Source organism: Anomalospiza imberbis, chromosome 1 (assembly GCF_031753505.1).
Source record: "Anomalospiza imberbis isolate Cuckoo-Finch-1a 21T00152 chromosome 1, ASM3175350v1, whole genome shotgun sequence".
Lineage (NCBI taxonomy): Eukaryota > Metazoa > Chordata > Aves > Passeriformes > Viduidae > Anomalospiza > Anomalospiza imberbis.
The window spans coordinates 125,099,754-125,116,169 of record NC_089681.1 but is presented as its reverse complement, the minus strand read 5'-3'; the positions used below and the strand labels follow the sequence as shown (position 1 = coordinate 125,116,169).

Here is a 16,416-nt window from a genome sequence, read left to right as displayed (position 1 = left end):
TTCTTTTAACTGACTTTGAGACAATGTCAAGGGGTTTAGGTACTACCACACAAGCACAGAAGACAACACTTTTTACAATTTGAATTCCTACCATCAAAGACAGAAATCTTATTTTCTCAGTGTGTAATCTGAATGTATCCTCCAGAGCTGCTAGAAATAGATTCCATTGTGATAGACCTTTGAAATAATTACCACAGCCAGAAGTCTTTTGTATTAGCAGGCAATGCCTTAAGGTTTCATTTTGTGGTAAGCTCTAAATTGATCTCCTGTGACACTTTCTGAGTAAGTGGTAGGAGCTACTAGATTAAGATTTACTCCATAACTTTTTAAGTACACCATGACCTCCTTTAATACTGCAAGGAAGTTAATGACCTGAACATTTCACTTCTGCAGTTAGCAATGTCCTTCCTCGGCAATGGCACAATCCGCTGAGCCAATAGTGCTTTAACAAATAGAAGTTTGCACTCAGAAACAACAAAGGAGAAAAGCCTTCCTAGAATTCAAGGTTGACCAGCAGTTCAAAGCAATTCAATTACTATAAGACAGTAAATAGGAACTGCATTTATTTTCCTATTGATTGTATTTAATGCACCTAAAAAAGCCCTTATCCTGGCTATATTTAACAGTGTCACAAATACACAATTCTGTTAAAGCCACAAAATTCTCTATGAAGACAGGTGACAGTAAAGCTGGATTTGGATGTAAAAATTATTTGCTATATAATGGAAACGGTGCAAAAATATCTGGATCATTGGGCTCAAAAGGTCACTGGCTAACCAGCAGCTGGTTAATATTGTTTCACCTCAGTGGTTAATTCCAGTCACAGTTCTGTTTAGTCTCTTTAAAAACCTGTACAGAAAACATGCTCAGCAAGTTTGAGGACAATGACAGTTTTAGCAGTCAGTACCTACCTGGAAGGACTGCAATTCAAAGGACCTTGACAACCTGGAGAAATAGGCTGGCACTGATCTTTAAAGTGTTAATCTAAAGTCTTGAATCTCTCATGCTCCCATTGCTCTCTGTAACTACCTTAATTTGAGAGTATAGAGAAGAAATTGCCAAAATTATTTCAGAGATATGCAGTGAAAGGATAAGGGGTCAAACACACAAATTGCATCAGGGAACAAGTTCCAGAAGAGTCTGTAAGATCTCCACACTGCCAGAGACTCCAAACATACTGAGACATGGCCCTGAGCACCTTCAGTATTTTCCTTTGCTGATGCACATAAAGATAGATTAAATTAATGTTAGGTTACAAGGTCTAAAATGTAAGGCATTTCCCACATCAGTGCATCTATAGATTTCTGAGGAATAAATGACAGAAACAAAGGGTCTAACCTCTTGCTTGTAGCCCAGGTCCACAAGTCTCCTGTGCTCCCGGACTGTCTTGGCGTACGTACCATGGTACCAGCTGGCACCTGCGCCATTTGTGTGTCTTCCACCTGAAATGAGAGAGGAAGCAATCCATCTAAACCTTCTAGCTACCAAACCTCAGGCACCATAAGTGCTAGACAGTGTTATAAACCACCATAAGCTGTTGCTTATTTTTACTAACTGGTCACAGGCAATTCACAAAAGAACCAGTAACAGTACTATAAACTTATCCCTATTCTGTTAACTTTTTTTTCTTCTTTTAGGATGAGACCACTAAGAACACATGGAAGAAAGGAGGAAGCAAAGGTGGAAAGAAAAAAGAAGAAATAAGAAACAGAAAGGAAAGGTAGCTGCAGGAAATTATTGGGACAGTGGGCTTGAGTGATTGCAAGGGTGCCTCAGGAAATTCCTGAGATCTTGGGTTGCTGAGTGGCAGCACCTTACAAATGTGGAGCCAGCTAAGAAAACCAACACAATGGGTCCACCATATCAAAAATAAAACACAAACAAAAAGAACTTGCAAAAAAAGTCAATAACAAATGCACTAGAGCACTGCTTAAATTATTCTATCATTAATATAAACTGCTATGAAACTTTTATTAAGTTCCCTGGTAGTGCTGAAAAATACCCCAGCCCATAAATATAAAAAATCCAGGCAAGTCTGTTTGTTGTCACAACTCTAAAATAATCCACAGCTCCAGCCATCAGCAGTTTGCATGTTTTAAACTATCTCAATGGTTTTGCACCTCAAGTTTCATTGCAACCTGCCTCTATGGGACAGCAACCAACTAAGGCATGAGCCAGCTGAGTGTGTGAGTCCATCTGTCACAGCATGTGTGCAGGTCAGAAAGATGCTAAAGGAAATACATGGAACATGTGTTTGGTATTAGTTCGTGTCATTAAATATAAATGACCTCATCTACCACTCTCTAGCAACTCTTCTTTCTTAAGCTCTGCGCATTATCATCTAGCTCAGATACTGAAGATACTAAAGAGATGAGGAACAGCCAGCATTTTAAAAGATAAAACTCAGACTCTTATTTTGACTATAAGAAGTTCTTGAGCTCTATTTCTCTGGTGTTTAGAGTACTGATTTTAGTAGCTTGCCAGTGCTCTTTTCAATCTTTTAATATCTTTTAGTTGCATAGAGTGTGATCTCCTAATGAATTTGCAATGATAATTCTTATGTGATGATGAAAGCAACACATTTCTTTAATCTCAATTTATTTTCATTACACTAAGCTTAAATTCTATTTGTACCTCTGCAACAGATAGTAGTTTCATGGGAGTTATTATTCATTAAAAAACCCCTTTTTTATTATTATGTCAAGTGAATCTAACAGGATCAGAATATTCTAAACTTTGTCTCCATCAACAATAAGATCTTGTTGTAAGTCTAGACCTTCCCACACACTCAGATAGATATTACAGAACCACCCAAACATTTTCTTAAGCAAAAATTGTTCCATCTTCTGGAATAGTCCTCAGCATTCTGTGGTGAAGATCAGGGCAATGCAGAGGACACAGGGCATATAGGGGATATCTTCAGCTCTGGACTGTCTCAGGGCTTACAGGGATAGAATAAAGAAGGCAATGGTAGGTTGAAGAGTGTGGTAGAAGAAATCAGCTCTCCTATTCTAAATATAGAAGCTTGAAGTTCATCATTTTGAATATTTTAGAAAGATTTGTTTTACATGTTTAGAATGTCAAAACGGTTTCTAGGAAAAATTTATTCTGGAAAGTAATTCTTAGTTCTTGCAATGTTCTTTCAAAGGATCTGGAACAAGATGAACCAGTCATTCCCTATGGCCCAACTGAGTCTACATACCTGATGTGAAACCTCGATTTAGATGTGATTCCTGTTTTTCTAAATAGTGCATGTTAGAAAAACAACTACTGCTAAATAATGGAATTCAGCAAGCTCTAGAGGTAGTACAAGTTTAAAAATCATGTCTGAGCTGTCTCTGATTGATTGTCTCACATACCTGTAGCTATGACAGACAGGAGAAGCTTCACATTCCCTTTCCTCAAACAAAGAGTCTGGGCACTCCCGACCACCATTGGCAGGGAGCTGGATGATGACTCGGTGACGGGACTGCTTCCTGACTGTGACACCCCCTGCAAAGAGTAGAGTAGCTGGTGTCTGCTGCTGCTACTTAGAGTTGAAACTAATTAGGGTGAAAAAAAGATTTTTGAAACAATTGCCATAATATTGACATGCTATTTTGCCCATAAGCAGAAAAATCAGGCCTAATAGAAAAAAAACACTTCAATTTCATCTCAAGGCCAGAAAGCAGAACCATACAGAAAGCAATACCAGCAACAATGAACAAATGAACAGACAGCTGAAATGAATAAACAGTTCAAGAGAACAAAAATTAAACCAGCTCCATTTGCTGTTACACTTTACAGTTTGAAGGTGTAAGCTTGCCCTAAACATTTGCATGTAAAACTAGAAACAGAAATTCCACTCTAGAATTCCTTTACAGTTTGCAGTTTTTAATTATTATGGTCATCCATTATTAATGATAAACAATAAATAGTTCCTGTTGGAATTTTGATTTCAGTCATCTTCAGGTATCAGTTCTTCAGGCAGAAAATTAAGAGAAAAGCTACAGATCTGTATTAGTTCCATAGCAATGCCTATGTTAGGTAAAAATCTTGGAGGGCTTTTATTTTTTTTCACAGAGAGCAGTTGAGCAGACATTTGGCTGACTGGGTTGATATCAGCTTTGGGTGGGTTATTACAGCAGCTGCAGCTTGTCTGATCACAGAAGCGTGCTGGAGCATGGCCAAGCAATTGTAATTAGGAGACAGCAGTAGGAGAATCCCGGCGGTGGCTCTCCACCACCTGGCCACTCTTCAGCACAGAGGAAACCCTTCACTCCTGAGTCAAATAGCTCCAGGAGATGCCAGGGGCTGGCACAAGGGGCAAGACAGACATACAGCCCAGCAAAGCTACTGACCTGCTTGCTGGAACAAATGGGAAAACCCCATGAAATAAAAATTGGTTTTGTAGTATAAAGAAAGTTTGACTCACTGAATAGACAAAACACCTGTAGTTCACAAATATACTGTTTTATAGAAGCCTATACAATAGTTTGTGGTGAATATTCAGGAAGATATGCTCATTGCATCAAGAACTTTCTTAAAACCCACAGAAATGGGAACAGAAAACTATGGCATTCTTGCCCAGTATGATCTCCAACAAAAATATTTCAGAAAGAACAATTAATACTGCTGTAGAAAAACACATATATAATAATTAATATCTATTTCATAGATTCAATGCCCTGCTCTTTTTCAAAGGTTATTCATTTAGTCTTCCTAACCATTTTTTTTCATTTGTTAACACTAATAGCTATTACTGCAAAAATGCCTTTATGCTTGTGTCCTTTACCAAGCGTAAAGAATTGGCTGTGACAGCCCAAGTCTGTATGTTTGATGTAACTATATCTTTTACATTCTGAGAGTAGCTGTGAGTCATCACCATGTCCCACACAGGGATTAGCACCCTGTGGAAGAGGGAGTATTACAGAGTCTCTGTAATAGTACACATTAGAAAAATGCCTCATGTTAAGCTTAAGAGGAGAAAAAAAACATAAAATGTTGCTAATATTAAGCCTGTCATCATGCTAACTTCATGTGTGATTTCATTGTAATAAAAATTCAGGGCAGACCTGCACTGCTTTAAAGAGCTTTGCCTAGTGTATTAAAATGGTGTTGGATTTTATGTTTAAATCAGACCATTCACATCAATGTAAAGTCTGTTGATTTTTATTAACTTTCCTTCAATACTCCTTGGAGTAGAAGCAGCCAGACAAAATTACGTACAACTGCATCTCTACTTATCTCCTTGTATATAAAGACTCATGTTTTTCTGATGAACAAACAGCATAGACTTAGGAATTTCCAAACCCAAAACCTGTCCATTTTATAATCTGACAATTAAAATGCTAACACTGTATAAGTATTGATGTTAAGATGATAGGCTGATCATAGGAACTATGTGTCTACCCCGTAACTAGTTATCTCTTTATCAGTGTAAGATGCAAATGGGAGTTTGTAACTTTAGGCAAAATGTGGGAAAAAATCCAAACAGATGCATATAGAAAATGGATAGAAATAACCGCTCTTTTCAGCAAAAACTCTGTGTCCTCCCTGCAGCAGCTGTAGCAGGTATTACATGTCCTCTGTCAGAAAGAGATGTGTATAAGCATTCTGCCAAATGTGATTGCACATAATTGACTCCCCATCTTTTACATTCTTAAAATTTATTAGCATGCAATGGATAAAATTACCTTCTTGACATGAGGAAGGACATGGTGTCCAGTCACTGAATGGAGTCACAATGCAGTCCTTCCTACAGGGAAGCAGACAAGGTCTCACAGTTTCAGGTCGAAGACTTTCAGGGCATCTAACAAAAAAATTACAAAGATGCATTATCAAATAAACAATCACTCTGCAATGAAGTAGTGAATCGTGTGAGGTACTCAATGCCTGCAGGCACATGAGGACAGTGCTTGTTGCCCAGAATTCACCAGGATGCACAGATATAAAAACTAGTAGCAATTAAAATACATGTGGTGAAAGTAAGCCAAATCTGGTGTATTCTGCGCCTCAGGATTTAAAGAAACGTCATCCCTCATTCACCATGCTAGACTCTGTCGTTTCAGGGCTATTTTCAAGCTTTCACATAATTATGAAGAAAAGCCATGTCATTTAACTTAGTAAAATACATTTTCAGGTCTCATCACTTTATCATAACTATGAACTTTGGAAGGAGGCATATTTAAAATAAATAGCACTGCTAACCCAGTAACAAATAGGCATAAGCTGGCTGTGATTATTAGGGAAACCAGAAAAGGATTTAAAACTGCCAGATCAATGAGACTGAGAAAGAATGTCAGAAAAGGCAGAAAACCTTACTTGTTTTAGGAAGAGTCTTGATCAGCATATAAAAAGGATTATTGGACTGCCACATATGGGACTCATTACCCAGGTCATTTTCCTCATTCTGTGGGGATTCTGTCTTTTTTCATAAAAGAAAAACAACTCTCTATGCCACAATACTTGTTTCAGAATGATACAATAACTCTCGCAGAAGTACTGAAAATATTTGAAATAATTTCAACATTTCTATTGCTCCAAAAACATACAGACTGTGGACTGTCTGAAGAATATGTAAAGATGTAAGAAAAACATCACATTCAGGTTTGACAGCTTTTGGAACATTACAGGAAAACATTACTATGACTAGCTTTTCCTCTTTTCAATGCAAGGCAACCAGGACCAGAGAAGTAAGAGAGGCAAGTGTAATGGCAATCTATCAGGAAAATCTAGTCTCCATGGTCAGCAGAGAACTATGCCTGGGCAATGGGAGTAGGACAAAAGCTGATTTGCAGTTTTACAGGAACATGCTCTTCAACAGTAATGCTTTACAGGAATATACTCTTCAACAATAGTACACGCTTTCCATCAGTTGTCTCTGCATTTTCCTGTCAATTCACATATTCTTCTCAATACATGATCAATTACCATGAATGAGCACCAATTCCTTGGTGTCCTCTTAAAATGGAATCTCCATCCTTTTTCTTTTTTCCCCTCCCACCAATGTGAAAAAACATGAAATAATACACCTATAGCAACACAAATCTCCATCGCCCCTCTGTAAGTTCTCTCTACAATTTTAAGTCAACTTGTGCCTTGTACTTCTCTGTGATCCATAAAATCAGATTCTATATGCAAGGGTGTATTTAGATATGACTAGATGCACTTTTAAAAAAACTCTGCTTCCAATCACATATATTGATGATGTTGTCAGAAATTTTCTTTAAGATTAAAAAATGTTTCTAAAAAGCATTGAACATTGGCTTGCTAATGGTTTTTCTTGTATTGGCTTTTCCCTTTAAAAACAGGAGAAATTATAAGCATACAAAACAGTCTGGAATATACACATTCACCATTTCACTGACAGCTTCATCTTTCAGGAGTGCTAAACACTACAATTGCTCTTCAGATACTTAGGCAAGGCAATTAGTTCAATTAGAACATCATTTCTATGCTTTATATTGTTTGTATTTACTATATATGGCTTAAAGCAAAGTATTGATTTTTTTTCAGTCCTTACTCAAGGTCAAATTAAACAGAAAAGATACATGCTGGAGTCTGTAACTTGTGAGGCAGATAAGGCCAATAATATTGATTGTATCATACCACAGTAATCCTTTTTATTAAGGGGAGTTTAAAACAAGGTTCCTATTTACATTTTCATGTTAGATGTCTGGGTCTTTAAAAATGATTCAGTGATTTTGATGTGACAATTTAAAGGTACAAACAAGATCTCTTTTCATTTCACATGATTCATTTATGAAAAAAATAAAACAGTCCTCCTCCCAGAATTTAATATCAAATCAAAGGTAGAGGCATTTACAGTAGATTTTAAAAGGATGATAAATCATTAGAGGTTTGTGGGTTTTTTATGTAAATGTACCAAACAAAAGACAATTCCATCATGACTAAAAAGAACAGCGAATTAATACAGATACACAACAATCTAGATTACTGAATGTGCAGACATTACTGCCCACATTTCCATTTAAAGTAAATTAGGCTTAAATCTACAGCAGAATAAAATAGGAAATAGTAGGCATCAAGTAAATATTTTGCGTGAAAATAGCTGCCTCATGAACTTTCTAAATGACCTCTGCTACCCGTTCTTAGAGTTTTGACTCTGTTTTGAGTGGGATATATTTACAGACTGCAAATCCCTACAAAGATATTATCAAATGCATTTTACTAGCAGCTAATCTGTATTTAACCCTGGTAACAATTAAACTGTAAAACCAAATCATTGGGCCAAAGGAATAACTTTAAAAACCACATAAATGGGGAAAAACATCACAAAGTTAGTCAAACTAATGTTCAAACTAATGTTTCAAATTAATGTCATGCCATTTTCCACGATGCTACAGCTCCTTGGTCAGGTTCTGAGAAGGGCTTTAGTGTATTTAGATTCATATCACTATTTTTGAGTGGAACTGCACTAATCCATACAGTGTGTTGCTTGTTTGGAGGCAACACAAGGATCTTGGAAATGGTGCTGCTCTGCATTGCACACACATACTCCAAGAATTTTATTGTGACTCAACCTGATGGTGGTAAGGAGCCAACTGGATTTATTTAGCTGTTAGCAGAACCATCACTGTAAATATCACCCACTGAAATCCATACTGAAAAAGGTATTATCTAGTCTTGCTGTTGTGCCAGTTTTGTATTTTTAGAAGATGAAATGTCCCCTCATGAGAACACAAAGAATAGGGTCTTTTTGCATTTGCAAGCAGTCATTGGTGATAAAAATATAAAGCAGTAAAATCCAAACATAATTACAGCATGAAGACACTCTTAAAGATCTTTACTTTTTTGGGCCTACTTGTCCCACGTTGACTCTCACACAGATGACTTTTCTTGTCTGCATCCCCACAGAACAGGTGGCCTCCCCGTTCCAGCTGGCAGAGGAGTTGAAAGCAGAGACAGACGTGTCCTCTATGCACTGTCCCCATGGGCCAGTCTGCCAATGATACACAGTGCAAGAGTGCTCATTACAGCTGCGTGTTTCCTGGAGGGCACTGCTGTTTGGGCACTGTATTCCTCCTGGAACAATAAAAGAGGGCAAAAGATCCTTCACTGGAAGGAGATACAATCTGTATTTAAAATAACACATGCCACAAACCCACTCTGGAATTTTCTTAGTTATATATTATCAGCTTGATAACATGAGAGAAATGCTGTTTCCTTTTCCTCCTCTTCACATGCCCAATATTGACTTTGACAAATTTCGGTCAACAAGCCTCACAGAACAGACTGTTCATGGACAGTATGTAAGTCTTTACCAAAAGGATAACAAAATAATCATAACTTCTATAACACTAATGTGCTTGGAGTGATCTAGCCTCATTATTTCAGGATTCTCTAGAAGAGACTGCAAGAGTTCACATAAGGATGTATGAAGGCTGTAGACAGAAGAAATGGTTAATTATTCTAATTTACATGTGTAAAGACCACTGTTTATGTCTAATTGACAGATGAATTGAAAAGATTTTTGGAGCTTTTGTCCTAGCTCCCAGTGGATGTTTATCCATATTATGTAAACCAAAGAGGATGGCACAGCTGGCAATTCCAGGTCCAGATTAAGATAACAAAGCCTATTGCAGGTTAAGATTAAAATGCAATCAAGTGTCAATGATTGTGCAGAAAAGCTCAGATAATGCTGTCTTTGTTGTGTTTAGTTTCTTTGATAGTATGTTCAGTTCATTATATTCAAGCACTTCAAACCTTCTTTGGCCTCCAAGTCGCCCAGGAGAAATGAAGAGGTCTTTCCTACCAGAGGTGATCACAGGCTATTCGATGTCCAGCCCTGGGAGCAGACATCATGCCCGCTAAATATCTGCTGTTACTAGACACACAGAATCTAGGTGTAAGATTCTGGCCTAAATTAACAATGGGACTCCTATCTCCAACAGATGGAAAGGCAGCAAAAAATCTAAGCAACGTTTTAGCCTCTCCTAAAAGACAGAAAAGTAAGAAAGATAATCGAAAGAGGAGCTTTTTATTAGTTAATGCTGATGATCCATGCGACTTTTCTCTAAAATGTATGCTCCCACCAAATGCACGTTGTAGAGTATATTATTTATACCCCAGTACTGAACTTCAGGTTGACTGTCTGCTCTACAGATATTAGGGAGGGAAGGGGTTTTAAGCACTCATTGTTGAAATTAAACAAAAAAAGTAAATGTAATCAAAGAAACAATGGATGCTTCAAATACTCCAACACAAGAAGATCAAGTTACCAGTATAAAAATACTTTACACTTCAAGTTGTTCCGCATGGTCTAAATCTGCAGCAAACACGAGAAAAGGTTCATTCTAATGAAAACACAAAAAAATCATAATTCTTGATTTATTTCTCTAGGAATATTTTTAAATTCTGGCTTTTTTTCTAAAAATATTGATTTAACCAAGCAACATGAACCATCATATTAGTTGAGATGTCATGTCACAGACAAGTTAATCTTAAATTTTGCAAAGGGGGATTAGAAAAACCTATAAGAATGTGAATCTAATTAAATAACTTGAATTTTTTTTTTTGGTTCAAAATGGATGTAACTTAAGTCTATGAGAATTGCTTAAAATATATGTCAATGTGCAGAGCATAACAAGAAAATGACAGATGTGTTTTCTTAAAAAAGGAAATTTTGAAAAAATGGTAAAATAAAATTATGATTATGTGATAAGTTTCATAAAGTTATCTAATCATCATCTGTCAAGAAAAAAAATCAGTAACACCATTCCTATCAGAAGATAGGAATATAAGCAAGTAAATTAAGAAAGTGAGTGTATTTTGAATAGGAAAAAAAAATAAATCACAAGTTATTTGTATTGGAAGAGAAAATTGATCCATGTGTGAGGAGTCTAGACATGTTACTCCATTAAAAGGGTTAAATAAGGAAAATTTAAGAGGTATAGGGAAGGTTAATAAATTAAGTATTTCTATCTGATGTTAGCTCAAGAAAAAACACAAGGGAAACATTTCATGAAATTCAAAAATTAAAGAGTGCATGTGTGGGAAAAAATATTTTGCCAGAATTGAACGCCACAGGCACCAGTTCCTAAGACATTTGAGAATAAAGTGACAACTTGGGTTCAGTTCTGGCAGCTATGCAAGAATATATATTCAGGGAAAAACAGAGATTGACATTGACTTGTAAATGAAAAACATTGGGGCATGAATATCTGAGCTCAGTGGGATTCCAGTTCTGTTCAGATTAAACCAGGAGTTAAAAAGCATGCTAAGATGGAACAAAATATGGAAATAATACTACTAAAATAAAAATCAATGTGCCATTCTGCCCAGGAAAACAGCAGTCTCTTGAGATTCCTCCAATTTAAATAGGTACAGAAAATGCAGAAAGGGTTGGAAAACTGGCAGTTAGAGATGCCCTTTACAACATCTGTGTAGGGGTAACAACTTTACGAGCATATCCCCAGTAGAGGACAGGTTTGACAGGAACATAAAAGTTAATGACTAACACAGAAAAAAAAATAGTCATTTGAATTTATCAGAATATAGGAAAAGGGACATACAATAATAAACACATCCTTTAATAATAAATGATTGGATGACAGTAAAGAACTGCTTGGCAGTACTAAATATAATAATTTCAAAGATACAAAAACCAGTTGGGGCTGAAGCATTTAGTTTTGGGTTTGGATTTTTAAGCAAAGTAGACTTGGAAGGGAAAGACTAGCTTTGCAGAGGGACTTGCATATTGCTCATAAAATAGCTGACAGAATTGTCATACACTTAGATTGCTTTTCTGCCTGGGTTTGAGCTGCTAATGGGTAAGACACCTTGCTCTAGGATATTCAATGATTGGATTTTATAAATATTTTTTGTGTATTTTTTTTAGAAATATTTTTTGTTGACTCAATACCTTTCGAATTTCAAAAAGTTAAACATTTATTTAAAGCATTTAGGATAATTTTAATTAATCATTTTGATATCACTTCTTTTTGCAAATGCATATAGTTTTATAAATGCATTTCAAAACAGCTGGAATAATCTTAAAGTTTGAGAAAACAGATGTGACTGAAGTCCCTCTTGTATTCTAGAGAGTGAAATGGGTGTTACTCATTTCTTTGCTGTAGGCAGGAGGTAGGCACTTCTCAAGGAAGCTGCACTTCCTGAAGACAGACACAGTCAGAACCAAGACTGTTCCTGTTCTGCAAACATTGATGCTTCCTCCCCTGGTTTATATCAGTTTCACAAACCCAGCAGACTGTGGGAGTCCAGGACATCCCTCTGGCTTCCCTGGCTGTCTTGAGACCCTGGCAGGGGGCTCGGAGACCTTGGCATGAAGTCAAAAGCACCTGTGGCTTCGATTTTAGCCCATGGAAAAAGCTGCCAACTTTGTATGAGGAATCACAAGACACAAGGGTTTGAGTAGTGTGATAGTTGAATTCACGCAGGGTGAAAAAGTAGAATTTTGGGGCTTTTTAGAATGGGGTTCAAGGGTACAAGATGGAGGTATATTTGGGCATGTCCTGACCTTCTTCTCCTTCTTTTTCTCCTCTATGTCTTGGTGTGATGGCGACACTTTTCTATTGGTTTAAGGTAGAGACACACTGTCTAACATAAATTATAGATATTGGCACATTATTGTAAACTTATATAGTACACGTAGTTTTTAGTATAAAATGTAAACAGTGCCCTAGAGGTCAGACAGAATGCCATGGCCAACTTGCTAGACAGAGCTCAGCAGGTCAGAGAAAGAATGTTATAGATAATAAAAAATAAACAACCTTGAGAAGCCGACCCTACACATTCAGACTTCTTTGACTGTGCGGGCTGGGAAACAAGGACTTTTACACTCTCGGGGTCACCTCGACACCCAGACCCCAAGAGCAGACCTGTCCGAAATACACAACAGGTCAGGATGCAGAGTGGACTCATGGTAAATGTGAAGTCTGTCCTCAAGTTTTTCCAGGATAGAGTATGGACCCCTGACCCCTCACTGCACTCAGCAATCTGAGTTGATTGGCTTCTGAGCAAATAAGCACAGTAACATAACCTGTCCTGGCTCACCTTTCTCACACAGGTGTGAGGTTACTTAGTAAGTCTTGCCTGAAAATTCAGGTTGTGCAGTTCCAAAACTACGTGGGTTTTTAAATTCTTGTTTCATTAAAAACCTCATGTTCTCCAAAACTTATTCTTCTGTGAATGAGCAATTTGCTGCTGAAATAAATACTCAATTCTGTGCTTTCAGATTTAATTACCAAGCACTCTTATTTCAAGTCAGAAAAATACAAAAATTAAAAACAATAAGTGTAGGAAGAGTAAATACATTAAAAAACCCTAAGCATAACTTCTTGTTTGCAGCTATGAAGTCAAACTGTACTGGAATTTAACAGGAATAAAATTTTTAATTATATCAACAATAATGTGTTAAATATTGATAAGAAACTCCTTTGATCCAGCTATTTCTTACATATTCAATAAATCAGAGTTGCAGAGAGATGAGAAGAGTTGTTGGCCCCTGTCAAACAGAATATCTGATGAGATGGACAACTGATAGTCTATACTATCTAACTGTGCTATAAGGTCATGCCAAATAGTCCTTCTGGCATTACACTTTGCTGATCTATGAGCACGTAACATTCAGCAAAGCACTGCTGCACATATGCATCCCTGCCCTAAGAGAATAATAATAAAAAAATTTCCCTTCCCTCTCATTTTAATAAATTACGCTTTTAAGCCATCTTATTTTCCTCTTTGCATTTGACTTTTGGTTTTTTTGGTTTTGGTTTGGGTTTTTTTTTGGGAGATGGGGTGTTAAATCTTTACTTTTCCAAAATTGGTTTGACTGATAAAACTTAGGATGTATCCGTAACATTGGTGTTATGCTGTATTGCACCAATTTGCCAGTCTATGGCAGTGTCTATGTTTATAATCAAAACAGAATCAATCTACATATTTATTATTTACTGAAAAACTAAGATTCATTCAGTACTTTTTAGTCTCAGGTCCAGTAGTAATGTGAAACCGTCTTAGTGGACACTAATCATTATATAAGATTTACTGTAAGCAGGGAATAAAAAGAAGAACAGAAATATTAAACAGAATACAAACCAAAAGTAGACACACCCTACATTTAAGAGATAGGCTGAGCTGTATACGATACATTACTAAATTTATGCAGAACAACTGTGTGAAGGATCAGGTAACATCACTATGTCCTTTGCTGTCGTATATTTTGAGACAGTGACTTTTTTGAGTTTCTTACTGTGCCATGAAGATATATTTGACAGTGACACAAATGAGCACTATAGGCAGTCTCACAGACAGGCAAATTTATAAATCACTTTGCCTTTCAAACCTTCAAGCTGAGGACAATGATCTCAGAAAAAATTAAAAAAATGGTTATCGTGACACTCATTTCCACATAGAGTCATCTCACAAAGCACAGTAAGTCTTTATCTTGTGAAGAGATTCCTTTCTCTCCACTGAATGCAAGTAAATAAGCCCATCCCAGATGTGTATGACCACACCGTGCTTGAGGCTCTGCAGCATGTGGTTTGACCACATGAAAAGGGTCTTGTTTGGAATGAGGAAATGATGATGAGAGGGCATACAGCTGAGGTCAGCTCCTGGCTCAAGCAGAAATCAGTGTGGTGCTGGAGGGGCAGTTGGTATCCCTGAGCTCATTAGAAAACTTTGTCACTGTTGTAATTTACATATGGCTTATATTTGTTGCATTTTATATGCAGCTTATAGTTTTTCCATGAACCTATTCTTTACACCAAGGAATTATTACAATACTACTGAATTATTCCTATTCTAAGTCATAAAAAATTGATTAGACTGTGGTTGTTTCCTGGTTGCCAGTCATGTTAACTTGATGGTTTCCTCAAACCAATTCAGCAGCAGAGATAGATGGGTAATAAAAGGAAAAAAAAAATTAGGTGTGAAATGACATAGCTCTATTACAGACAGTTATATGCCAATGTTAACAAGAAAAATGGCAGAATATAGTATTTTTTATTTCAAGGAGGAGAGAAACTGAACAATCACAGACAATACTTGATAAAAAGCTATCTGAAAGCCAGATAAAAAACCTATTTCCCATGTATCTATAGATCCTCAAAAAATTCTCGGGGTGTTCATGTTTAAGTACCCAAATGAATGAGAATTAAATATAGCAGATACTTTGAAGGATTGCAGCATTCATTGCCTACGTAATGCCTGCAATACTTTGATCTTTCTAGGCTTGTGCACTGAATGACTAGCAGGAGGATATGTGTGATCAAGGACCCACACCTGGACTCCTTATGTCATTTTAGAATACAAATTTAGCCTTATCCATGGATTTGCAACAGTCTTGCATATTTTTTCTTTAATTAACATCCAGTCCTGATATATAATAGGAATAGTATATATTTATGTACAATATATTTGTCCTATTGTATTTTGAGTAAAAACTCAAGGCAACAGGATACAGAAATTACTATGGAATAGCTTACCTAGCCTGGTCTGTCTCTCATACCAACAGCTCAAGAAAAGGTTCAGAAATTCAAAAGAAAACTTGTGTGACTGTTCACCTGAACAGAACCCACAGCTGTTTTCAGAACTCAACTATAATGTGTAGATAGAATTATTGGTCTTACATTTATGAGACTTGGAATTTTTAGTTTTACATGATGCTTACAGAGCTTCCATCTACAGTCCTGTGCATTTTTTCTACGTTCTGAATAGAACTGAAAACTGCATGTTTTCCAAAAAACGTTCAGGTGAAGTTTCCTTTTATATCAGTGGAATACAGATGTTCAAATACATCCATATATTCTGTGCTCCTAGAACAAGAAATGACCTCCCAGCACCCAGTACTTTATGTTTTGGGAACACAGCTGATCTCAGTAATGGAATTCTGGAGGTGAAAAGTCATTTAGTTATTTGTCATGTAACAAATGACTCAGACATAATAACAGTATGAGGAGAAAGATGACAATAACTCTAATTCCACTGAAGCATAAAAAAAAGTTAAACTGATACATTTTTTAATATAATACAAGAAAAGGTGAAAAGTAGTTTCCAGCTAAAGTTGTAAAAATACCCTAAGCCTTGGAAGGTTCTTTCATTTATTTATATACTTTCATTCTCTGTAGTTAGTATGGAGTGCAAAGGAGAACTGTATTGAAGAGACCTGATTTAGATGTGAGTGCACTCCTGGGTAAGCTGGGTAGACCTACCAGCTTGTATCCTTAAAAAAAGCACAGAATAACTTTATCTGAAATAGCGGGAAAGAAGCCAGGGTTTGAGCAAAGCTGAAGCACTACAACACCCAGGTAATGAGTTCGCTTTCTCAGCCTTATTTTAGGGATTTCTTCACTACAACCTCTGTGGTATGAGATCTGTCACTCTTTGTGATCACTCTGTGCTGATTCTGATTGCTGATTCACACACTCAAAATCCAGGTAATGCTGAACA

The 16,416-nt window shown here is 36.7% G+C and overlaps 1 protein-coding gene across 1 annotated transcript in view; it reads right to left on the bottom strand.

Annotated features, from left to right (window-relative positions):
* Window positions 1-16,416, bottom strand: part of THSD7A (thrombospondin type 1 domain containing 7A) — a 270,080-nt gene that overhangs the window by 53,862 nt on the left and 199,802 nt on the right. Inside the window, exons 11-14 of the mRNA XM_068210178.1 lie at window positions 8,793-9,027; window positions 5,676-5,791; window positions 3,360-3,492; window positions 1,339-1,442 (exon numbers count right to left, since the gene is read on the bottom strand). Of these exons, the coding sequence (XP_068066279.1) occupies window positions 1,339-1,442; window positions 3,360-3,492; window positions 5,676-5,791; window positions 8,793-9,027 (588 nt within the window). The remainder of the gene's footprint in view (window positions 1-1,338; window positions 1,443-3,359; window positions 3,493-5,675; window positions 5,792-8,792; window positions 9,028-16,416) is intronic.